Source organism: Schistocerca piceifrons, chromosome 7, assembly GCF_021461385.2.
Source record: "Schistocerca piceifrons isolate TAMUIC-IGC-003096 chromosome 7, iqSchPice1.1, whole genome shotgun sequence".
Lineage (NCBI taxonomy): Eukaryota > Metazoa > Arthropoda > Insecta > Orthoptera > Acrididae > Schistocerca > Schistocerca piceifrons.
In genome coordinates, this window is record NC_060144.1 from 504,789,882 (window position 1) to 504,815,562 (window position 25,681).

At 37.9% G+C, this 25,681-nt stretch overlaps 1 protein-coding gene across 2 annotated transcripts in view; it reads left to right on the forward strand.

Annotated features, from left to right (window-relative positions):
- The window catches only part of LOC124804771 (ubiquitin-protein ligase E3A), a 130,462-nt gene that overhangs the window by 72,898 nt on the left and 31,883 nt on the right, over positions 1–25,681 (forward strand). For both annotated transcript variants that reach the window (XM_047265089.1, XM_047265091.1), the window contains exons 7-9: positions 325–469; positions 559–764; positions 13,248–13,415. In XM_047265089.1, coding sequence (XP_047121045.1) covers positions 325–469; positions 559–764; positions 13,248–13,415 — 519 coding nt within the window. The remainder of the gene's footprint in view (positions 1–324; positions 470–558; positions 765–13,247; positions 13,416–25,681) is intronic.

Here is a 25,681-nt window from a genome sequence, read left to right on the forward strand (position 1 = left end):
CATAAATTGTGAGTCATTAAAAATTGCTTGTGCATCATAGTGAAAAGAGATCTGAAACCTAATCGGAATCACGATTGATGAAATGTATCAGGACTAGGTAAAGAGCAAGTTCACGCTATATTCAGTAGTTACTATTCGTATTTCAATCTTTGGCTATAAATGTTTTTTGCTTGTCGTAAGTTGTTCACTAACAACTACACATGAATATATTGTTGCTCCAGATATCATTTCTTTTAGTTGTTCTTTCCCGTTAGTGTACAGTGGTTAGTTTTCTCAGGTAGTAAATGCTGTGCTTATAAGTAGAATGATTGTTTTTGTTTATAGTTGGAAGTGGTAGCGATGGAGAGCCCAAAAGATTTTAAGAAACAATTGGTTGTTGAATTTGAAGGTGAACAGGGTATAGACGAAGGCGGAGTGTCGAAAGAATTTTTCCAGTTAATTGTTGAAGAAATATTCAATGCGGATTATGGTACGTTCACAAAAAAATTTCTTATATGGAAATAAAAGATTTGAATTGTGTGTTCTCTGTGCTTTACAGTAATTTGTGTGTCTCCCCAGGTATGTTCACCTTCCAGCAAGAAACTCAGACTGTCTGGTTTAACCCCACATCATTTGAGAGTGATGCCCAGTTCACATTGATTGGCATAGTCTTAGGTTTAGCAATATATAACAACATTATTTTGGATGTCCATTTTCCTATGGTGGTGTACCGTAAGCTGATGGGAAAACGTGGAACATTTTACGATCTCCAGGACTGGAATAAGGTTTGACATTCATTACATTTAAGTTGTTTCATTTCACAGAACAATAGTAGTATTGTAACTTGTCTTATAGTTGAACCCTCTCCCTCCACCACCCTCCTGTGTATATATGTGTGTTTGTGTGTGTGTGTGTGTGTGGGGGGGGGGGGGGGGGGTGCATGCACAGAGGGTACATTAGTTCATTGCCTTAGACAAAAGGTGACCATGTTGACACTAATGATTATACACTTGTCTTGGTCACCAAAATTGTTTTGTATTTAACTTCTAATGACATGTTAGAGGTTACCCCATTATCAAATCAGTGACATAAGAATACAAAGTAAGACATAATGTAGAAATGAATCTTAAATTGAAACAGTGGAGTCAAGTTAAAAGAGAGAGAGAGGACCAGAGCCATAATATATAAGGGCATAACAGTTAAATTTAAATGCTGTTCGGATTCTAATGTAGGATGTGATCTTCACAGAGGCTCCATGTATTTTACAACTAATATTAATAGAAAAGATACATCTTATTACAAAAACCAACACATGTAAAATGAGATAGTAGGAAACAAGGATATTAATGGAATCAGGATCACCTCTGCCACATACAGCAGGCCAGTGGCCAAAAATTTTTGTAGTATGTAAACTTCCATTCCCTTACATAACAATTCACCAAACAAATGCACTACATTTTTTAAGAAAACTGTATCCTGCGTAATATATAATGCAATTGTATCCAACTTATCTGACAAGCCATTTAACACCAGATATTTGAAAATAATAAAACAGTGCTTCAACAAGTTATTGAGTTGCCCAGTGTGTGAGTGAATGGCAGAACCTAACAGTTGTAAAATATCTGAAAGAAGGAAGCACATCATGTATCAGTCAACATCAGCCATTTTAAGTAAACATCCCTAAAATACCATGTGTTATCCCAGTGAAACAAGATATCTCCTGAGAGACAATAACAGTACACTATAGTCTATTGAAGATGGCATGGAATCTGCACCGAAAGGCACCACACTTGTTGTCCTTGAAGAAACTGAGGTCAGTGCTCTCCATAAAAAGAAGCAGATCACATGATAAATGAAAAAAAGTGGCTTCATCAGGAATTGATTTTTCTGGTGTTTCACAGCCTCTTGGAATAAACTCTGACCACCAACTACAAATATATAAGAAGCAACACTATATCAGTTATATCCTTCATTCAATGGCACATGTAGCTTACAGTTGATTTACTTAAAATTATAAACAGTGCCTGTGTTATCCCTTGAAAACTGTTTAAACATTATATATTTGTTTTGTTGAGTATTACAATGTGTTCTACAATTAGCATACTGTCATAGTTGAGATCTTATGTATATCAGAGAGAGTAAGTATGACATTTTATTGAATACCATTAATTTTTGATATTGCAGTATGTTGACTGTCATGTACCACTGTTTTTAATTAAATTATGCTTGTCCCACATGTCACACTCCATTTCAATAGCTCCAAGGCTGTATTTACTGCTTTTATTGTACACTGTCAATAACATATGGTGCTCAGCTTTAGTTTCATGTGTAACTGGTGCTTGTATTTTAAAATTGCATAATGGTTTTCACATGCAGTGCATTCCATTGCAATTCAGTAGCACGAAGCATTGTAGCAGCGGCTTACACAATAGCATTTATCTGTGACACATTTGCTAGTTTCTTACTTTTGTATCATGGGTATAACAATACTGCAATCTATAAAAAAAAAAAAATTGGCAAAATTGTTTTTGAAAGTTAGTTTATTTTATCTATGAACAGTAGGTCAAACATTTTAAAATTTCATCATGTTCGATGTTATGTGCTATATTTTTACAATTATCTCAATACCACTGTGTGACTGTTTTAATTAGCTGAGAGAGAGAGAGAGAGAGAGAGAGAGAGAGAGAGAGAGAGAGAGAGAGAGAGAGAGAGAGATATGTTATATTACTTTGCTGCCAGGTACCACTGTTTAATTGATTTAAAGTGCACTTGATTTCCTATATGCTCTTTAGTTCATTGTAACTTCAATAGTTTGTTGTGCTACGGGTACAGCCACTCACAATAGCACTCGTTAATTACACCCACTCATAGTACCACACATTAATTACAAATGCTACTTGCTTCTTTACAAGCAGTGCCTGTACTTCACAGTTGGCCATGTAACAGGTTTCAAAATTTTAAATTTGGTTTTGGTGTTATTCCATTCTGCACTTCTAATAATATCACGGATGTGGCTGTGTTGTGTTCATTGGGGCAAGGCATCGTGTTTGTAACATCAGTATAGGAAGCAATAATATTTTACTTTTGTGATGTACATGGTGTTTCAAAAAGAATGACCTTATTTCAAAACTCCATATTTATCAACAAAAACATACTACAAACATGGGATAAATTGCAAAATACTCAGGAAATCTTAGTTTTAGCTTTGCTACTACAAATGCTCTGTGTTCACCAGCAGCACTATGAACAACATCCAGACAATAACTAAATTCATCATAAACTTTATACAGTGTATCTGCTTTTGCAGAAGTTATATAGGCTGTTATTCCGTTCTTCACTTCTTCAATGTCATGAGGTAAAGGGGAGATGAACACACTTTCCTTCACATATCCCCACTAGAAAAAATCAAATGGGTTCATGTCTGGCGATCTTTGAGGCCAAGAGTGGGAGACAGTGTCCATGCAACCTACCCATCGTTGAGGCAGAGCGTCATTGAGAAACTAACCCACATTGTTGTGCCAATTTATTGGAGCTCCATCTGTTGGAAAATGAAGTTGTCAGAGTGCTCCTGAAGCTGTGGAAAAAGGAAGTTGTGCAGCATTTGAAGATAGCCCATTCCAGTCACTGTGTTTTCCTCAAAACACGAGGACTGTGCACTTTTTCACAAGAAATGGCACAAAAAAGTTTGCTTAAGGTGAGTCTCTTTTATGCTAAATGTCATGAGGGTTCTGGATTCCCCATACGCACACTTTACTACTAATGTGAAATCTTGTTTAAACACTGAAAATTAACTGTGATAAAAATGTGCCACGGTTTTCATTTTTGTGCTGTTGCTGATGGGCACAGAGTAGTTGTAGTAGCATAACTAAACCTTTGACTATGTGAGTATTTTGCAATGTATCCCATGTTTATAGTATTTTTTTTATCAATAAAAATGGAGTTTTGAAATCAGGTCATTCTTTTTGAAACACCCTTTAATATTATTTCTTATGTTGTGTGTAAAGTTACATGTAATTTCCATATGCACCATACTCCATCTTAAAGTGAGGGCAACATCCCTATGGTTATCTTAATGAAGGACCCTGCTCCCACTGTTCCATAGTTTACAATTTGGTATAGCATTATGCTCTGTATTCTGTAATTGACATGAGGTTTTATATTGTTTCATTGCAGCAATTCAGTTATGCCAATTTGAAATGTTATGTTGACCATTACATGATATGAGTTGTGAAGTTGTATATGCGTTCCTGTATGCACCCCATTCCTTTTCAGATAAAGAATTGGCATTCCATTTGGTTGTCATAATAAATGCTACTGCTCCCTCTTTCCCATATTTTACTGTTATGTTATGTCATTAAATGTCATGCACGGTGTAACTCGGTGGCTTGTTAAAGTATCGTTTGCATTATTTTTAAATATCCTGTGTTAAATGGTGAGTTGTATACAATTGCATTATATATTTCCCAGAATACAGTTTTGTTAAAAATGTAGTGAATTTGTTTGGCAAATTTTGATGTAAATGTGATGACAGTTTAGATATTACAAATATTTTTGGCTGCTGGGCTGTATATGGCAGAGGTATCTTGTAAGTACAATAATATCCTTATTACTCTACTACTATCTTTTATGTATGTGAATTTTTTGAATTTTGATTTACCGTGTATTAGTTGTTGTTAACACTAGTTGTGAGTTAGTGCCCTGTTGGGATGTGGTTTGAAAAAACACGGGCACGACACATAATTATTGAACAACTTTATTCATAACTCATTGTGTAGAAATTAACATAGAACTAAGAACAACACACATGAAAACGTGCATAGTGACCATATAGACACCAAAGGTATTAGGTAGGGGTAAAATTTGAATCTCAACATGCTCTCTCAATTTTTACAGTCAGTTACAAATTTAGAATTGAGTCTTATGTTCATAGCTTTGGGATTGAAGTCAAAGTCCTTCAGCACATTTCTTGCACTTCAATGGAGAAAGAGGTGTCATTAGTACATCTACCATCAGATCTTCTGTTGGCTGATAATCCAGTTTCAGCAGCTACTGACCAAGTGTGCCTGTGCAGTGATTAGCTCACTGGACTCGCAGTCAGGAGAAGAACTGTTCAAATTTCTGTCGAGGCATACGGATATAGGTGTTCTCTGATTCCCTAAATTGCTCCATGCAAATGCTAGGATGGTTCCTTTGAAAAGTGCACGACTTATTTCCTTCTCTATCTTCTTCACCTCCGCCTCTAATGACCTCACTGTCGACGGGACATGAAACACAAATCTTCTCTTCCTCCTTCAGTGGGTACTAAAGTAGAGCTTGACGTCTGAAGTGGTATTTTACATGAATGTGCTTCATCTTTAAGTGGAAAACTGACTTTTGTGCTAACTTTTCAGCTGATTGTCATTGAACAAGGTGGTGTATGCCGAAGATAACTTCCTTATCCCTTTGATGTAGGGCAGTTTCTTGTCTGTCGTTCCTTTGAATCTAAGGGTTTGCTTAGCCATTATCAGTGAATAAAATCACGGCTGTTACTGTACTGGCTTAGCTTACTGACTGCATAGTATATGTCAAGTCCAATACTGAAGACAGTGTACATCAGTGCTCCAACCAGTTGTCTGAATATTATGTTAAATCCATGTCATCTAATTTCCAAACTTTGTTTATTTGGCTACAAGTTTCAGTAATTTACTATGCAATTTTCAGGTTCCCTGACAGACGTGTAGTAAAATTCCAACCTTGATTCTGGTGAAAATACTGGTATCTATAGATCTATGCTTGATACAATGATCACTTCAACCATTATCTGCCACAGACGATGATCTCAGTAGCAAGCAGAAATCTACAGACACCAGTACTTGAACGCTGGCCTCTATTTTGACCAGAACCGAAGTAGGGATTGTCCTATGCATTGGTCAGGGGACCTGAAGATGGTGTGGTAAATTGCCAAAACTGGTAACCAAATAAAATAACAGTTTGGAAATTAGACAGCTGAAAGGTGTTTGATTTGGCATCCTGTATCAAACAGCCGAGTCCCCACACCATCACTGAAAAGATGGACATATAGAGTTCTCCAAATGGATAATGAGTGCCATCTTCTGTATTTGTAGCTTTTGCATCCAGTTTGCTCCTGTGCTGCATCCAATTTGGTATACCACAGTCGACCAGCTTGGTGCAGCCCATAAATGACTTTTCTAAGTTTACACACTGTAACGATTTCAGTATTTGTAGCAGGTCTCTTGCCTTCTTGACAATATGGCTATCTTTCTCTGCATCTTTAGTGGCAATTCAACCAGTGGGCAAGGCTGTTCCATGAATATTTCCTTGTCAATTTCACCATTGAAAAATTCTGTGGTGATACCCAGTGTCACACACACAAGTGAAATTTGGCTGACATTCGAAAGCAATATATATGTTTTTATTCTTGTAACTGGAAAGAATATTTCCATGAAGTGAACTCCAGGCTGCAACTATTCCTTCTTTTTCCTCATCGAAGATCCATCACTTCTGTATTTATTCCTCAAAACAGTCCTACAGTCAATTACCCTTTCATTTTTTAGGTCTACAATGTTCCAGGTATAATTTTTCACCAGTGCGTGATTTCATCATACGCACATCAGAAAAAGTTTTGCATAACCCCGGTTCCCAGAACTCCTAAAGATAGATGTTGACTGTGGATATTTTATCACAGACACAGTCCCTTTGACTGTTCAGAGATGTCACTAAACCCGCCCAAAGATGTAAACAACCATGCATGAGCAGCACCTATTAGATGTAGCGGGTCCGACAGCCTATCAGTTCCAGTCATTCCTCCAGGAAGGAGGTACACGGCTCATGTTGTTTGTAGTTCAACAATGCCTATACGGTCAGTACCACAGCTGATTGCGTCTGCATTGTTACTTTGTGCCAGGAAGGGCTCTCAAAAAGGGAAGTGTCCAGGGGTCTCAGAGTAAATCAAAGTGATGTTGTTTGGACGTGGAGGAGATAAGAGACACAGGAACTGTCAATGCCATGCCTCACTCAGGCTGTCAGAGGTCTACTACTGCAGTAGATGATCACTACCTATGGACTATGGCTCGGAGGAACCCTGACAGCAATGCCACCATGTTGAATAATGCTTTTCGTGCAGCCACAGGACATGGTGTTACGACTCACTGTGCACAATAGGCTGCATGATGTGCAACTTGACTCCCAATGTCTATGGCGAGGTCCATCTTTGCAACCACAACACCATGCAACGTGGTTCAGATGGGTCCAACAACATGCCGGATGGACTGCTCAGGATTGGCATCATGTTCTCTTCACCAGTGAGTGTCACATATGCCTTCAACCAGACAGTCGTCAGAGATGTGTCTGGAGGCTGAACACCTTAGACCCACTGTCCAGCAATTGCAGCAAGGTGGAGGTTCCCTGCTGTTTTGGGTTGGCATTATGTGGGGCCGATGTACGGGACGATGTGACCCACTGACCACTCTGAGGGATCTACGCCAAGTCTCCATTGAGGAGTGGGACAATCTGGACCAACAGTGCCTTGGTGAACTAGTGGGTAGTATGCCACAACAAATACAGGCATGCATCAATGCAAGAGGACGTGCTACTGGGTATTAGAGGTACCGATGTATACAGCAATCTGGACCACCACCTCTGAAGGTCTTGCTGTATGGTGGCACAACATGCAATGTGTGGTTTTCATGAGCAACAAAAAGGGCAGGTTCTCAAACTCTCAGAACTGAGGTGACGAAAAACTTTTTTTGATGTGTGTATATGGCCTGAGACCGCACTCAGTGATCTGGACCATGCAGTGCATCGTTGACAGTGATCTCTATTGTATTTGCAGTGAAGTTAATATCATGAATTGAAACATCTGATGAATCTACACCTGACACAAACTGTTGAACAGGTGTGATGCTTGATGAATTACAGTCATCACCACAGAATAATTTATCTTCAAGATTGAATTCTTGGTCTGAAGTGATTAGAAGCCAGTCTTCATCAAAGCTGTAGAGTACTTTGACAGTGGCTCTAATTCATTGTTTTTATCACCATTGAAATTTCTTCGCATGGAATTCATATCGATGCCTTCTCTTGGTGATGGTCTAGTTAATTGTCATAAAAGCCCAGACAAGTGTGTTTGGGCTCAAAATTGTTATGATCAAGGAACTTCACATTGCTTGAAATGTGAATCCTCTGATCTGTTGGTACCCACACCCAACAGACTTTCAAATAGAGTAGCCTAAAAAAATCGCTTTTTTGCCCTTAGGATCAAACCTTCATTTGTTTGACAATTTATCTTGGATGACAGCCTTTTGGCTACATATACAAAGATGAGACAGGTCAGGTTTCCTCTTCAGCCACGTCTCATATAGAGTTCCATCAGATAGTCCTTTAGTTAAGCAATGGTTTCAGATGTAGTTAGCTGTGTTGCTGGCATCAGCCCAAAATGATGGTGGTGGTCCTGACTCGAGCAGCATGCAAAGAGCCACCTTGATCACTGAATGGTTCTTTCATTTGGCAACACCATTATGCTGTAAGGTGTGTGGTCATCTATAAAGGGCACAAAACCTCTCACACCACCAAGAAATGTTTCTCTTATTGCCCACAAACATCAGAGTGCATAAACTCTAGAAGTTTGCATTACCTTCTTGTTTGGTGAAGAAAATGGACAGGATTGTTTCCTCAAAGACACACAATGCATCTAGTGAGATTGACATCACTGAATTTCAGATCTGTCGCATACTTGTTTTTGAGCATTTTGATCGTATCTTATAGAGTTCAAGTGGCGTAATTGAGCATGCCAGATTTGGGTTTCACTTTTCATATCTTTTGCCTCATCAACAGTGAACAACTTTGGTCCATTTTCTTGTAAATAGAACAAGCTCCCAACTCTGCACGATTTCAGTGTTTGTAGCAGGTCTCTTGCCTTATTGACAGTATGGCTGTCTTTCTCCACATCTTTCATCTTTTGTAAGTTCATAAGAAGCCTAAACCTCACTGTGTTTCTTTCATGTGTGAACACTTTCAAATCGTTGCATATGTGTGATGTGCAACCATTGTGCATGCATTAAAAATGTTGGAGTTGCAAAATTTCAGAACAGGTTCATCCATAGAAAAACAGCTGTGATCTCAGTTGACACTGTTCACAGCTTGCACATTAAGTTACAAAAGCTGTGAACGAACAGTGCAAGCAGAGTTTAGCGTGGTCAGTGCATGCAGAATCTGCATCGATTCTTACAGAAGAACTTTTCTGCCTTCACTCAAACATATAATATGTTCGATAATTTAACAAAAAACTGTCTTTGAGACATCTGTAATTTTTCACGTATGTGTTCTTCAATGATATGAGATGCTAAAGTAAACATTTTGTTAGAAGAACCAATTCTTTTTCATAATTGATATAGTATGTGACTGGTTCAGCAGTATTTGCTGTATTGAACATCTTCAGCTTTTTTCCCATTATGTTGTATGTGCAATGTCATTTTTGTGTCTGTGCCATTATTGAAAGTTTGTATTTTGTGATCTTTTTAGGTGAAGTAATTTCAGAAGACTGAATGTAGCATTTCAAGCTTCATTTCATCATATTCTGTTTCAGTACCATTATGGTGTCTTTGAGTATCTGGACATTTAATAGGTTAATATGGTCACTGAGAACCAGGTCAGTTAACTTGAATGCATCAATGAATTTGGCATATGTAGGGATTTCAGAAAGTAAGTTAACCATATTGTCCTACATTTTGACCATTGTGTAACTATAATGGTGGAGGCAGGACAGTACAGTTCTTGTGGGCAAAACATTTAAATTTCACCCAGATTCACTGTGAAATTCTGTTGGTATATGGACCAGCTTCAATATTGTGTCCAGCTGTAGTGAAATAGTGCCAACTGTTTGATCAAGGCCACACACAGACATGGATGATACTAAATGGGAAGTCCAGATCCCGTCTCCATGCTTTTTCATGTTTTTTCCAGTCTGAAAGAACATCTGGGGGAAAGAGATTATCAAGTGACGAGGATACAGCGGTTCATAGATTGATCCGAGGCCAAAAAACTTATTTCTATTGTCAAGCTTGCTGATCAGAAGTTTCATTATTATTACAAAATAAATGAACAATGTAAAACTACTGTCTCTTGCTGCTGATGAGTGTAGTCTTGTTCATGGTACCTATATAAAGATATGTGTAGGAAGATGTTTTATAATATGTTAAAATCAGAGTAACTACATATTTATTAACTACATTAAAGATGACAATGATAAATAATTCTTTTAATGGCTTTTATGCAAAGCTCTTTTTTCATTAACTGGTTTTTTAGGCACCATTTTTCTCCCCATCTTCTACTAAAGCCTACCATATTTATTCTAAAAACATAAATTTTAGCTTGCACTAACTATAATTGTGCTTTACCATGGACACATCAGGCAAGCAACAAGAGTCTTTAAAACTAGTTGCCTAGTAAAGCACAGGTGGGAATAATCAGCAACATACATTGCGGATCTTGCACCCCCTCCCCACCCCCCCCCTTCCCCCTCTGTAAAACATCACATTACAATAGTATTTTCTCTATAGTAAACCAGTCAGTCAGTTATTAATGGAACAATAACTGGAATATGTGAGAGATACACTAATCAGCTGGAGCACTGTGACCACTGACCTACTATCAATATAAACTCATCCATATATGGCAGTGTCATCTGGCAACGGATGACTGCTAGTCAGATACACATTCGGTGAATGTAGTATTGGAGAGCGTGCTGTCCATCTGTGGAATGGGGAAGACATGTGATCGATCAGAGTTTGGCAGAGGAAGATTGTGATGGCCCAGAGGCCTGGCATGAGCATTTCACAACCTGCACAATTTCTCGGGTGTTCGAGGAGTGCTGTGGTGAGTGTTTTCAACATGTGGCAAAACTGAGGTGGTAGGACATCGTACGCCGGATAGATTGGTAAAAACAGGATAGGCAGCGAACTGTGGCAGAACTACCATCAGACTTTTTCATGCAGGGCAGAGTACAAGTGTGTGTGAACACACATACAATGCACCGAAGACTTCTAACAGTGGGCCTCCACCGACAACCCATGCATGTGCCAATGTTAACACAGCAATATCGGCAACTACGACTGAAATGGGCATGTGACCTTCGGCACTGGACATTAACTCAGTGGCAGAGCATTGCATGGTCTGATGAATCCCGATACCTTCATCGTGCCAATAAGAGGATGAAAATCTACCATCTTCCAGGGAAATGGGTCCTTGACACCTGTACTGCGGGATGGAGACAAGCTGGTGACAGCTCCATTATGCGCTGGGGAACATTCATGAAGGCATACACGGGTCCAGTGGGGCTCGTGTGAGGCACAACGCCAGCAAGGTGTGGCATTTTTCAGAAAGATAATGCACCATGTCACATTGCCAGGAGCATAGTGGAGTGGTTCAAGGAACACAGTGGTGAGTTCCAGTTGTTTTGCTCGCCACCAACTCGCCAGACCTGAACACATCTGGGATGTGATTGAACGTGGCATCAGAACTAATCACCCCTCTCCCTAGAATTTACGGGAATTTGGTGACTGGGGTGCAGATGTGGTGCCAACTCCCTCCAGCATCCTACCAAGGGCTCATTGATTTGGTGCCACAATGCATCCGTACTGTTATCTGTGCCAAAGGTGGACACACCAACTATTAGACAGGTGATCATAATAAAATTTCCTGGCAGATTAAAACTGTGTGCCGGACCGAGACTCGAACTCGGGATCTTTGCCTTTTGCGGGCAAGTGCTCTACCAGTGGAGCTAACCAAGCATTACTCACGACCTATCCTTCCGTTTGTAGGAGAGCTTCTGTGAAGTTTGGAAGGTAGGAGATGTGGTACTGGCAGAATTGAAGCTGTGAGGACAGGTCATGAGTTGTGCTTGGGTAGCTCAGTTGGTAGGGCACTTGCCCGCGAAAGGCAAAGGTCCCGAGTTCAAGTCTTGGTCTGGCACACAGTTTTAATGTGCAAGGAAGTTTCATACCAGCACACACGCTGCTGGAGAGTGAAAATTTTATTCAGGTGATCGTAATGTTCTGCCTGATCAGTGTACGTTACACATTACGTGTCTGAAGCTTAGAGAGTGAGTAACACTGTACAATAATTATCTTGTTAGCCAACAGTCATTCTAGATTAAATAATTTCAGTGAACAACTTGTTTACATGCAGAACATAGTAGGTGCTAATCTGGTTTAATTGTACATAATTGATGAGTAGTTCTGAGTTATCTTTAAGACAGTGATGGTTGTTTTTGTTGTTGTGGTCTTGAGTCTGAAGAGTGGTTTGATGCAGCTGTCCATGCTAGTTTATCCTGTGCAAGCCTTTTCATCTCTGCGTAATTTCTGCAACCTAAGACCATTTCAACCTGCTTACTTTATTTAAGGTTTCATCTCTACCCCCGACACTTGCTTCCGTTACCAGACTGATGATTTCTTGATGCCTCATAATGTGTTTTATCAACAGATCCCTATGTTTAGTCAAGTGAGCCATAAATTTTTCTCTTCATTTCATTTAAGTACCACCTCATTATTCAGTCTACCCATCTAATCTTCAGCATTCTTTTGTTGCACCACATTTAAAAAGCTTCTATTTTCTTCTTGTTGGAACTGTTTGGTCAAGTCCACTCCTGGATTTCTGTACAAGCTTCCGCTCCAGAACAAAAACATGTTCAGAAAATAATTTCTAACACTTAAATTTATATTAAATACTAACAAATTCCTCTTTCCAGAAAAAAATTCTTGCCTTTGCTAATTTGAATTTTATACTCTCTCTACTTTGGCCATTGTCAGTTATTTTGGTGCCCAAATTCCAAAGCTCAAACTATTCTCTCTCATTTTGATTAGGAAATGCAATACTGGTACCAAACCATTTAATAACTCTCGCAATACAGGTTACTTCTGTCAAGGTGTCTTACTGTATACAATTAAAAGATATGTTAATGTTTGTTGCTGTACTGTCATGAATTACTCACATCTAAATTTGGACATTTAAAACAGCATGCCAACTTAATCATAAAAGACACCATTTCACTTGCAGCAAAGCCAACTAGAGCTATACCTGTTACATGGAGGCAAAAGCAGTCAGCCTTTCTCACTTGATGCAGCTAATAACTTGTTTAGTCACATTTCATTGTAGAAAGTTGGAAAACCTGACAGCCTTTTGAAACTCTCTTGTAGCTGTGAATGTAATTTCTAAATTCATGGAACTGCATTTCTGCAATATTTTTTTAATTTTTTTGTCTTTTTATTATTCAGGCACTGTACAAAGGCCTGACAGAACTACTAGAGTATGAAGGTGAAGATATGGAAGAGACATTTTTGCAAACTTTTCGAATTTGCTATCAAGATGTATTCGGTGCAACATTGTACCATGAACTCAAGGAAAGTGGTGATGAAATATATGTATCACAGGATAATAAAAAGGTGAGTGGAAATAATTTGATATAGTGACTCAATTTGCTTAACTGACTTCAGACAACAACATTCAGAAGGAATTAAAGTGAAGGTTTTGGCAGAATGGTCTGGGTTTTTTAAAAAAAATATAACTGACATAATTACCATTTGCAGACACTCATATCCTTTCTTCTGACTGCTGTGGAAGACGTGTATTGGAGAGCCATGTCTGAAGAAACTATTGATTTTAACTGAACAGCACATACAGAGATCATAATTTATGCTGAAGCCTCATTATGCTTTATTCAGCAACTGCCATAGCTGCCATAACACTGCCTTTCGAAGTTCCATACTGTCTGCTGTCACTGATAAAATTTGTTGATAACATTGTTGCCATCTATGAAAATAAGAAAGAATTATCGGACCTCTTGAATCAGATCTGCCATCAAAACTGGACTAAAATACTTAGGAACAACAGAAATGACAGTAGCAACAAAATCTACATCATTTTCCAAAATTTTTGAGAAGGTGATGTATTCCATAATGGAATCTCACTGTAGCAACAATATTATCCTCAGCAAATCCCAGTTTGGGTTTCAGAAGAGTTGCTCTACTGAGAATGACATTTATATGTTCACACACGAGATTTTACAATCATTAAACAATAAAATAGCAGTGGTTGGTATTTTCTGCAACCTATTTAAGGCTTTTGAGTGAGTGAATTAAGATATTCTCCTAGATAAATTGAAGTTTTATGGGATTGATGGTGTAGCCAACCAGTGGATAATGTCGTACCTAACCAAAACAACACAAAGTTCTACATAGCAATTCAACCATTTTAGGCCAGGGACATAATTCTGACAGGAGAAATCGTGTATGAGTTTCCACAAGGCTCAATCTCATGTCCACATTTCTCATACATGTGAACGAGCTTCCATCCAATGTACAACATGCTGAATTGACTCTTGTTACAGGTGACACTAGTATTGTGTACTGCATCAGACATTGCAGTTCCTGCTTCCTCCCTCTGTTACCCATGTTCTATTCCATAGCTCTCCAAAGACAAAAATACTGTAAAATCTCACATTACAATAATATTTCATTTACACTAAACCAGACAATCAGTTATTAATGGAATAACAACTGGAATTTGAGAGGAATACATGACACATTAGTTGTCTGAAGCTCAGAGTGTAAGTCTGTATGATAATTATCATGTTAACGAGCAGTAATTTTAAGTTAAATAATTTTGTTGGGTAGCTGGTTATATGCATGTAGCAGGTGCTAAATTCTGGCTCAATTGTACATAATTAATGACTAGTAGTGAGTTAACTTAGGAGGCGATAGTTGTTTTTGTCGTTGTCGTCATGAATCCAAAGGTTGGTTTGATGCAGTTCTCCATATTAGTTTATCTTATACAAGCCTCTTCATCTCTGCACAATTACTGCAACCTAAGACCATTTCAAACTGCATACTTCACTTAAGGTTGTATTTCTTTATCCCTGACACTTGCTTCCATTACCAAACTGACAAATTCCTTGATGCCTCAGGATGTGTCCCTTCGTTTAGTCAAGCTGTGCCATATTTTTCTCCCCAGTTCAGTAGAGTGTCACCTCATTATTCAGTCAACCCATCTAATCTTCAGCAGTCTTCTGTTGCACCACATTTAAAAAGCTTCTATTCTCTTCTTGCTGTAGTTCTTTGTAGTCCAGTCCACTCCTTCACTTTTGCACAAGGCTACACTCCAGACAAATATCTTCGGAAAAGAATTGTGTATGGTCATGCTTCTGATTTGTAGAATAAATTTTATTGTATCTCCATCTAGTGGTTGCAAGTTTCACAAACAGTAATATAATTTATAGCTATTGTTGTTATAAAAATGCGTTACTCATTCTTTGATGCTATTGATGATAGCAGAGAAAGAATCTGCCAAAAAATGACAGAATGACTGATGCAGAAACTGAACAAACCAGGCAGCACATTTTGTCTGTATAATCATCTGGAGGACGCTGTTAGGTGAAAAACCTCAACAAAAAGGTACCTTCTATCTCACTGTGCACTATCAGAAAAGAACGAAGGGTACACCCACTTGAGGCAAGTTGGAACAGTCCAAGTTTAACTTTGTACCAAAGCTGTTGTACCAGATGACCATTCATATCAAGAAACCAAAAAAGTATACATGTCACACATGTGACAAATTTATATACTGATTTCACATGCTTCAGAACAACAGAAGCTGGAACTTCAGAACAAATTAACTCTTCACTAGGCATTGGCTGGCATGGCATAAAAGGTGAACTCTATGGATAAATATAGTGCACTAACTGAGAGTAGTCACCTAATCGCCAATGTTGATGTACAGCAGTGTCTGCTGCACCTCTGCTTGAAAGTGGTGTGGCCTGCTACAATCATCTTCCGTGGACTTTTTATTTGACCGTCCATGATCTCAAGGGAAGTTAAGTGTACTACTACTTGTGGAATGACCAGGCTGAAAGAAGTCCTTGAAGCAGTAAACTTTGTAAGTGTTGGATACCTTTCAAAGAATAATGCAATGAAGTCTTCCTTGAGTTATCGGGTCCTGTCGCCATCATCTAGTGTGATGAAGCAAATTGGAATAATTTTAATTCCCCTCTCGTTTTGCCATCTGCCTCCATAAATTCGTTTTGTTACTTTTAACTAATTATCATTAACATACGTGAATATAATCTGCATTTCCATAAAAGAGAAAGATTGACCCTCAGTCTTAAAGTAAATAACACCAGATCTAAATTTGTGCTTAGTTTAATGTATGTATTTGATTTCTAATTTATTTTGATTGTTCCTAGTTAGTATCTTTCATTATAGGGCAAAGTCAGTAATTGTTTCATAACTTAAAATTATAATGTTGACATATAAACAAGTATAAATTCTGTAATAATTGTATTAATTCCAAAGCAATTAACAGTTTTGTCAAAAGTATTGTTTGCATAACTAAATTTGTTAATTTCATGATCTAAACAAATAATTCAGCCTAAACCTCATAGTAGAAGAAACTGTTAAAAAGATGCAATTTTTCAATTGTGATATATATATATATATATATATATATATATATATATATATATATATATGGAAACATTCCTATATATATATATATATATATATATATATATATATATATATCTAAAAAGAAAGATGATGAAACTTACCAAACAAAAGCGCTGGCAGGTCGATAGACACACAAACATACACACAAAATTCTAGCTTTCGCAACCAATGGTTGCCTCGTCAGGAAAGAGGGAAGGAGAAGGAAAGACAAAAGGATATGGGTTTTAAGGGAGAGGGTAAGGAGTCATTCCAATCCCGGGAGCGGAAAGACTTACCTTAGGTAAGTCTTTCCGCTCCCGGGATTGGAATGACTCCTTACCCTCTCCCTTAAAACCCATATCCTTTTGTCTTTCCTTCTCCTTCCCTCTTTCCTGACGAGGCAACCATTGGTTGCGAAAGCTAGAATTTTGTGTGTGTGTTTGTGTTTGTTTGTGTGTCTATCGACCTGCCAGCGCTTTTGTTTGGTAAGTTTCATCCTTTTTAGATATATTTTTCCCACGTGGAATGTTTCCCTCTATATATATATATATATATATATATATATATATATATATATATATATATATATATATATATATATATATATATATATATAATAGAAGGAAACATTCCAATATATATATATATATATATATATATATATAGACCCGATTTTTGGTCACGACAATCAGTCTACGGCCGAGTTTCTGACGAGTAACCTGTGCTGGTTAGAACAACAACAATGCTTCAAATTAACTGTGGAATAAGTGTTAAACAATTAGACAGTGTGTAAAAACAGTGACAGTGTCTGCTCCATACATAACTGATTATTCTTCAAGAACTGTGGACTTTGTGGCTAGGTTTTACTGCTTGTAGATGTTCAACAAGAAACTACTGTAGCAGCGTGTGGAGTTTCGCCTGTTAACAATTAATGAGGCTTATGGAAAGTTTAAACAATAGTGCACTGGCCATATAACTGTGTATTACTAGGGGGTTGTGCGAAAGGAAAATTTAAAGTACTGTAAAACATAACTGTGCATCTATCAGCTACATCATTTAAAGTAGTCAGGGTCGAAATTCACAACCCATTTTTCAGTCAGTGTAGCAGTGTAGCAAACATCAAACAAACGAAGAATTAAAAGCAAGAGGAACCACCACACAGACACAAGGCAAACAAATCTTATCGCCCTGCTGCCCCATAGGGTATTTGACTGTTTTGTGGAAATTGTCTTGAATGATTAATTATGTCATTTTATGCTCCTAAAATGCTTTTTTCCTCTTGAATTTCAGTATTCTTTTACAAAATTGGAAATGAAATTCAAATAACTTGAAAGCCCACTAAAATGCTCCATTCAAGGCATGTGATGCCTATGGCACCACAGGCTAGCTCACTGCTTCTGCTGTCAATGGTAATTCACAGTGATGTCTTGTTTTGAAATTTACATTTCAGAAGATAGTTACAAATGTGTAGTAGTACCATACTGTACAAATACATCTATAAAAATCTCTGAAAGTTTCTTTGGGTGTTCCAGAGAATGAGATGTGTAAAATGTGATTGCACTGTACCAGCAAATTGTCAGCACATCAGTGCAGAAGTTCACTAACTTAGTTAAAAATTTGTTGCACTGTGAAGCTGACATTAATTTACCTCAGAGATATGCTTTCCCAATGTTAAAAAGGAAGAATAGCGTCACTCAATTACATAAAACTGTTACTGAAAATTGTCATTCTACCCAACTTTACATAAATTATTTGATAGCTCAGTTGTTAGTGGTAGACTGTTGAATTTTATATGAGAGGGTCCATAGATGGCTGGTTTGAATCCAACCTAAAATAATATTTTAACTTATTTATAAAATGAAATCACAATTACAAAACTTCACTACACTGATCAGAAACAGAATATTTTTGTATTTTCCTTGCTGTTTACATGCACTTACATTTGTAGTTACTGTTTGCACATGTCATGTTCAAAGAGACATATTCTAGTTAATGTGACCACATGCTTTTTACTTTATTAGAAACTATGTTGTTGTTTTAGAAAAAGTCTGTGTACTGTCCACCTAGGATCCTTATTGTTTAAACTTTTGGAGTTTCATCATCTTACATAAAGAAGAAGTAAATTTGCTTCAGACACTGGTGTTAGGTTACACATACAAACATCTCAGACATTTGTTACCTGTATGCTGTACGTGCTATCTCTCCATATGGAAAACCTCATTGTCATGCATCTCGTTGTACTGTGGACATACGGTGATGTCTTCACTACTAGCAGTGTCGACACTAATTATAATATACTGACCCATTTCGTCAGTTTTGAGCGAGTTTAATGATGTTGCAGGGAGCGATGAAAAGAATGTCAGTCATTGCACATATCGCCGCTGTAAATGGATGGAGCATAAAAGCATCAACTTTTGCAAGATTTCCACTATCAGCATTCACAAAATTATTTTCTATTGTTATTTGTTTAGCTAAACAGATAAATTGTGGGCAGAAAAAGTACGTAATAGGTTCATAACTTCAGCTAACACTCCTATCACACACATATAGCTTCATCTTGCTCCAAGCCTGTGATGTCGTCACCAGAGCAACAGCCAGTAACTGTGTGTTTTTGATCACATGACCAAATCTTGATAATTAATGATTTTTTAGCTTCAATTATATAAAAACAACAAATATTTTGTGAGAATATTGACTGTAAATTCTATTTGAATGTATAATCAATCATAACGACCATTGAAACCATATTCTGACACACAAAGAAACCTATTGTGGTGTATTCAAGTCATACAACTGTAACAAAGTGTCAACAGACAGTGTGTATAGTGCTTTGCCAGAGGCCCCATCAGACAACTCTAAAGATGATCATCAGGGCAAGTGTGTACCAGAATGAAAATTCCGGTGAGTGGCGGAATACCAATTGGAGGCGTGGCAGGCATGATGATAGGGAGATACTACCATATCATGGCAGTTATGATTTCAGCTTCAGATTATATTCGCATGATTCTGTACATAGTGTCTCTTCACATTGTTTTATAATTCTTATAAAATGACTTTAATATCCAAAAGTACTCTGTTATACTAAACCATTAACTATCTTCTTATATCTTACATAGCACCTAGATTCGCCCTTGCTATGTGAAGAACTTTGAACTCGTGTGGGCTGAGTTTGGTGGAAGCAAACCTCAGTTGCACAACTCAGCTGTGCTTTGCCTATGAAAGGAGCAATTGAGCTTTGTTGAGGTCATCAGTGTTGTGTTGATGGTGTACAAGTCTTCTACATCTATATCTGTACTCTGCAAACCAACATGAACTTGTTGGCAGGGGTACTTTCCATTGTGCCAAGTTCATGTAAAAATGATTCTTCAATTGCCTCTGGCCTGTTGTAATTAGGCTAATCTTGTCTTTGAGGTCACAACAGGAGTGATGTGTAGGGTGTTGTAATATAATCCTAGATTCATCATTTAGTACTGGTTCCTGAAATTTTATGAGTGGGCTTGTAAGGGATGCGTCTGCTAGTCAGGTTTTTCATCATCTGTCATGCTCTCTTACACAGATCTAACAGATTGACTATTCATGCTGTCCTCCTTTGTGTTCATTCAGTTGCACTTTCAGTGATATTTGATATGGTTCACACAGATTTTAGCAATATTATAGGTTCAGTCTTGGAAGTGTGCTAACCAGTGATCACTGGGTTGCACTCAGTCTCTCATCGGTGGAATTTTTCTGTAAACTGATTTTATGATAAATTCTCAAATATTAGACACAACACAGCATTAATGCACTTTTTAACTGTTTTGCACATTAAATAACACTCGAAATAACACAACCACCAGTCTCATGTACTGACCAGAGGTAGACACATGCAGTAATCTCCAAAACAGACAGAATGGGTAACAGTTTGCAGTGCACTTTCACATATGAATCCTCATAGTTGAACATTCCAAAATTAACAGATTACACAACCAGTAGACTCAGTAAGTTTCGTCGTAACTGATGTCAATGCACTGACATGTATGTAATGAAGATGCACTGAGATTTAACCAAAGAGATTCATAAAGATAAGGCACACAAAATAACCTAATGTTTACACGGAGATGTTAATCACAGTAATACAGAAGTATTAGTGTGGTCATAGTGGAATGCAGGTGGATTTTGGAAGATATATATTTGTTTATAAAACTGCTAGATTGAAATTGATTAAGAGTAACTGTGCCATGTGTTCAGTCAATAATTTGATTTACATAATGAGTAATTAGTAAATTACAAAAAGTTACAGAACTATTTTTTACACCTACACTGTGGATTCCCTGTTGATGAGAACATTTGTCAAATTTGAAATTATGATAAATTATACAGAGTTTTGATCAGTGGCTTAATTGATTAATAGTGATTGTCATTCAGTCCAGAAAATTTAGGGAAACTAAATTATAGCATCAGACTTGACAATTAAATGTGTAATGTCTCAGTGTGGCTTGCTGGCTCAGTGCTATACTGCCAGACAAAAAAATGAAAGATGTCCGATTCATTCTCTGATCACTCCTAGGACTTTTATTTGTCACTTATCCTTTTTTCCACAACTGACAGTTTTTGTTGATTTATAAAATGCGAAATTACATTCCAAGTCCTCCCTACCAAGAAATCCTCAAACCAATGAGAATTTCAAAGTAGAAACCCCCCCCCCCCCCTCTCCTAGGTCAGGTTTATCTGTTATTATTACATCCAGTATATTTCCATCATCAGTGCACTTCTGAAGAGTCTGTTGTAGGTATTTTTCACATAAAGCATTTCGTATTATCATGCCTGAAAATTACAAAAGTTTAATTACCCCACTTGGTAGTTCGACAGTAAAAGTTGCTTCAACTGAATACATGATTGGGAAACTTATGTACTAGTGAGCTGAGGTATTCTCAGAAAGTTTGTGGGTACATTTGGGGGAGGGTGGGAGTCTTTGATAGAAGGCTCCAGTTATAAATTTATGGCCACTTTTTATACTGAGTCTTGCTCAAACATTCTCAAATACACAGTCTTCAGTGCAGCTTCAATTTCTATCTTTGTATATATGTGTTTCTTGTCTATTGTGGTAAATACACCACTTCCATTTTACATTACCCCAACCTTTCAATGTACACTTAGATTTATGTCAAAAATCTCACTGCTGCCAATTTTCGGTTTTACCCAGCTCTCTGTGCCTGGTATTATGAGAGTTAAACTTCTTGAGCTGTTGATTAGTATTATTTTAACTGTCTAACCTAATGGGGGTGGGGAGGAGGGGGGGAGATGTCATTTCTTTGGGTCCTACACTAATATTTATGGGTGTCTTATAGCTGTCTTCATGTAGACTCGCTGGGGAATTACCTAATCTTACTGTCAGTTATCTTGATAGAATCCTATGATGCAAGTCTAGGAAGTGAAATCCTAGCTTGTCACACAAACTTCAAAGTGCCTTGTTTAATTCTTATTCGCAAATCACCACATAGTGGAGATCTTGAGTCGGAGATAGGTACAACAAAAAGACTGTCACAAATAAATAAGCTTTCAACCAACAAGGCCTTTGTTGAAAACACACACACACACACACACACACACACACACACACACACGAGTCTGGCTACAACTACCACAGACTGCAGTTTTGTGTGTGTGTGTGTGTGTGTGTGTGTGTGTGTGTGTGTGTTTTCGACAAAGGCCTTGTTGGCTGAAAGCTTATTTATTTGTAACAGTCTTTCAGTTGTACCTATCTGCTACTCATCATCTCCGCTATATATTGTTACATTCTGTCCTGGATTTTCCATTGTTTGATTTTTGGAGCTGAAGTGTGCAACATATTTATCAACTGCTAATGTTCTCACACATGAGCAGCGAACTATAGAAATCTGTTACCAAGTTCCGCACCCCGTCCACAGATCACATGTGTGGGCAAATCGCAGTCCCTGATCACTTATAATTCCCAAGCAATCTGAAAGTTTTAACGTCTAAACATAATATGGACATATTTATTCAGGTATCTAAGGCATACATATTCCAAAACTATACATTTCATATAACTGTCCCTCATGCAATGCTCAACAAGTGATAAGGAAAACAGCATTGCTGCTATTAACATAAATTCTATACACACATAAAGATCACAAAGCCACTGTATAGATACTTAAACTACAAGAGTGGAAAGATCTACACAGTACACATTGTGACAATGAAAAATGTAATGGTGCAATAGTACCTGTTGTTATAAAGCATAGCAACACATTTCAGTTTACTTTTACTAGACCAGTGAAAGTATGCGTGTGAAAAAGTGACTATAATTAGTAGTAGTGTAAAGAGCATCTACTGTGCCCAGGATGTTGAAATTTATGTGAAGATATGAGAAAGAGAAATGTGGACACAGTGCAGAAAGAGATGATGGATTTATAATTGGACTGGCCGGTGGGGTGCCACTTGCACTTTGCAGTCATGCTGTGTGGGGTGCTGTGGGCTCAAGAAGAAAGGGGCCCAACGACAATGCTCGAGCACCAAAGAATAGTGAATGTGTTTATATTGACTCTGTGCCATTCTATATGGTGTTAAGTACGAACTTATGCTTTTGGTCAAGCATTGAAACAGCATACATGAACATGTTGTCTGGAAAGCTTCCTTAATTATCAGTTGTTGTGAGTTGACGACTTATTTGAATATAGAATAATTACAGAAACAGTGTTTTATGATTTCGTAGTGAGTTGCTTAAATGTAGAAGATCTCTTATAGCCTCTCCACTCTGCAGTCAGAAAGAAAGTCAATGGTCAAATATGTGGTGCAGCATAGCAGGACCACAACATCAAAAGAAAACAAGACGACGACTGGAAAAGGAGCTAACTGTTATTACTGGGAATAAGTAGAGATGTGGCATCTCGCAATATATCGATCACTTAAAATAAACCCACAACAAGAAAAACACCTCAACAGATGCTGTAATGTAACTTAAAGTTCCCAAGAAAACATTCCAAGACAAATTTAATAAATTTTATATAAATGTTGAGATTTAAATACCATAGCAGAACATCACGACGCACTGGTGCTGGAAATACTGACTGAAATTGCATAGTAAATCACTCGTGTTTGGCAGGATTGAACAAAGCAACTGTCCGCGTTCAATATCATCTGGGATTGTCACTTGTGTGTGGGCCACTTAATATTTTTTTAAAAATGTTGGAGTATGTAATGGTGTTTGGTGGTGTATTAAAAGTGGCAGAACTGAAAGAACTAGGATTCGCTAGCTTCAGATTCCTAAGAAAAGTAACTTTGTATTGATTTTCACTTGCATGAACAATTTTGAATTCAAATGTGAATCCCCAGTGGTGTTAGTCATGAGCTTTCCACTGTATTGGGGATTGATGAATTAATAAAAACTGTTGCAGAGTATGTGATAAATTGAGTGCTTGTTTGCAACTAGTTAACGGTGATGCTAGATGCTAAATAAATAGAAGGAGAAAAAAGAACCACCTCTTTTTCTGAATATTGTGATTTACAAAAAAGTTATAATGTTTATCACAATTAACACGACTGAGATTTATGAATAAGCAGGTGCTTTTATTTTAATTTTACTTCAGTTTCATATTTATTAACAAATGAGCTTGATATACACTGAAGAGCCAAAGAAACTGATATAGGCATGTGTATTCAAGTACAGATAGATGTAAACAGGCAGAATACGGCACTACGGTTGGCAATGCCTTCGTAAGACAAGTGTGTGGTAGGTTAGCGATATTTAAGTGAGGTTGTATGTGGTGGTATATTCAGTGCACAACTGATGGGACACAGCACCTCCAAGGTAACAATGTAGTTGCGGATTTTCCCATACGACCATTTCACTAGCGCAGTGTGAATATCAGGAAACCGGTTAAACATCAAATCTCAGACATCGCTGTAGCCAGAAAAAGATCCTGCAAGAACGGGACCGACAACAACTGAAGAGAATCATTCAATATGACAGAAGTTCAATATTTCTGCAAATTGCTGCAGATTTCAATGCTGGGCCATCAACAAGTGTTAGTGTGTGAACCATTCCACGAAACATCATCAATATGGGCTTTTGGAGCTGAAAGCCCACTCATGTATCCTTGATGACTGCACGACACAAAGCTTTATGCCTCACCTGGGCCCATTGACACTGACATTGGACTGTTGATGACTTGAAACGTGTTGCCTGGTTGGACGAGTCTCATTTCAAATTGTGTCGAGCAGATGGACACTTACCGGTATGGAGACACTCTCGTGAATCCATAGACCATGCGTTCAGCAGTGGATTGTTCAAGCTGGTGGAGGCGTGTGCAGTTGGGAGTGATACAGGACCCCTGATACATCTAGATATGACTGACACGTGACACATATGTAAGCATCCTGTCTGATCACCTGCAACCATTCATGTCCATTGTACTTTCTGACAGACTTGGGCAATGCCAGCAGGACAATGTGACACCCCACCTGTCCAGAATTGCTAGAGAGTGGCTCTAGGAATACTCTTCTGAGTTTAAACACTTCTGCTGGTCACCAAACTCCACAGACATGAACGTTATTTAGCATATCTGGGATGCCTTTCAATGTGCTGTTCGGAAGAGATCTCCACCCACTCATACTGTTACGGATTTATGGACAGCCCTGCATGATTCATGGTGTCAGTTCCCTCCAGCACTACTTCAGACATTAGTAGAGTTCATGCCCCATTGTGATGCGGTACTTCTGCATGTTCTCGGGTACCCTAAACGATATTAGGCAGGTGTACCAGTTTCTTTGGCTCTTCAGTGTAAATTGGATCTTAATTTTTGGTAAGATGAGATTTTTATTTTTAATTACTAATCACACGAACATGCAAGTATTTAGAATAAATGAAAATTTGGTACAAAAGAGTGAAACATTGAATAGAAAATGGAATACATTTTTTTATTCTGGAAGTTGAACTTTATTATTATTATTGGTGGTGGTGGTGGTGGTGGTGGTGGTGGTGGTGGTGGTGGTGAATGCCCCCATTGCATTGGAGAATGATAAGCAAGTGATTTTCATTCTACTTTCAGGTTTTTCTTATTTTTCCAATATTTCTGCATTTTCTCCCCAAAGGCCTTCTTTCTTTCCTTCGGTCGACTCTGGTCGCTATGGTTTTGGTTCCATCTCTGGAGTAAACTTCAGCTTGTCAATTTTGCTTCTGAATGTATCCCTGTCTGATGTGTTTCTTATGTCAATTTTTGCTTTTGTCAAAT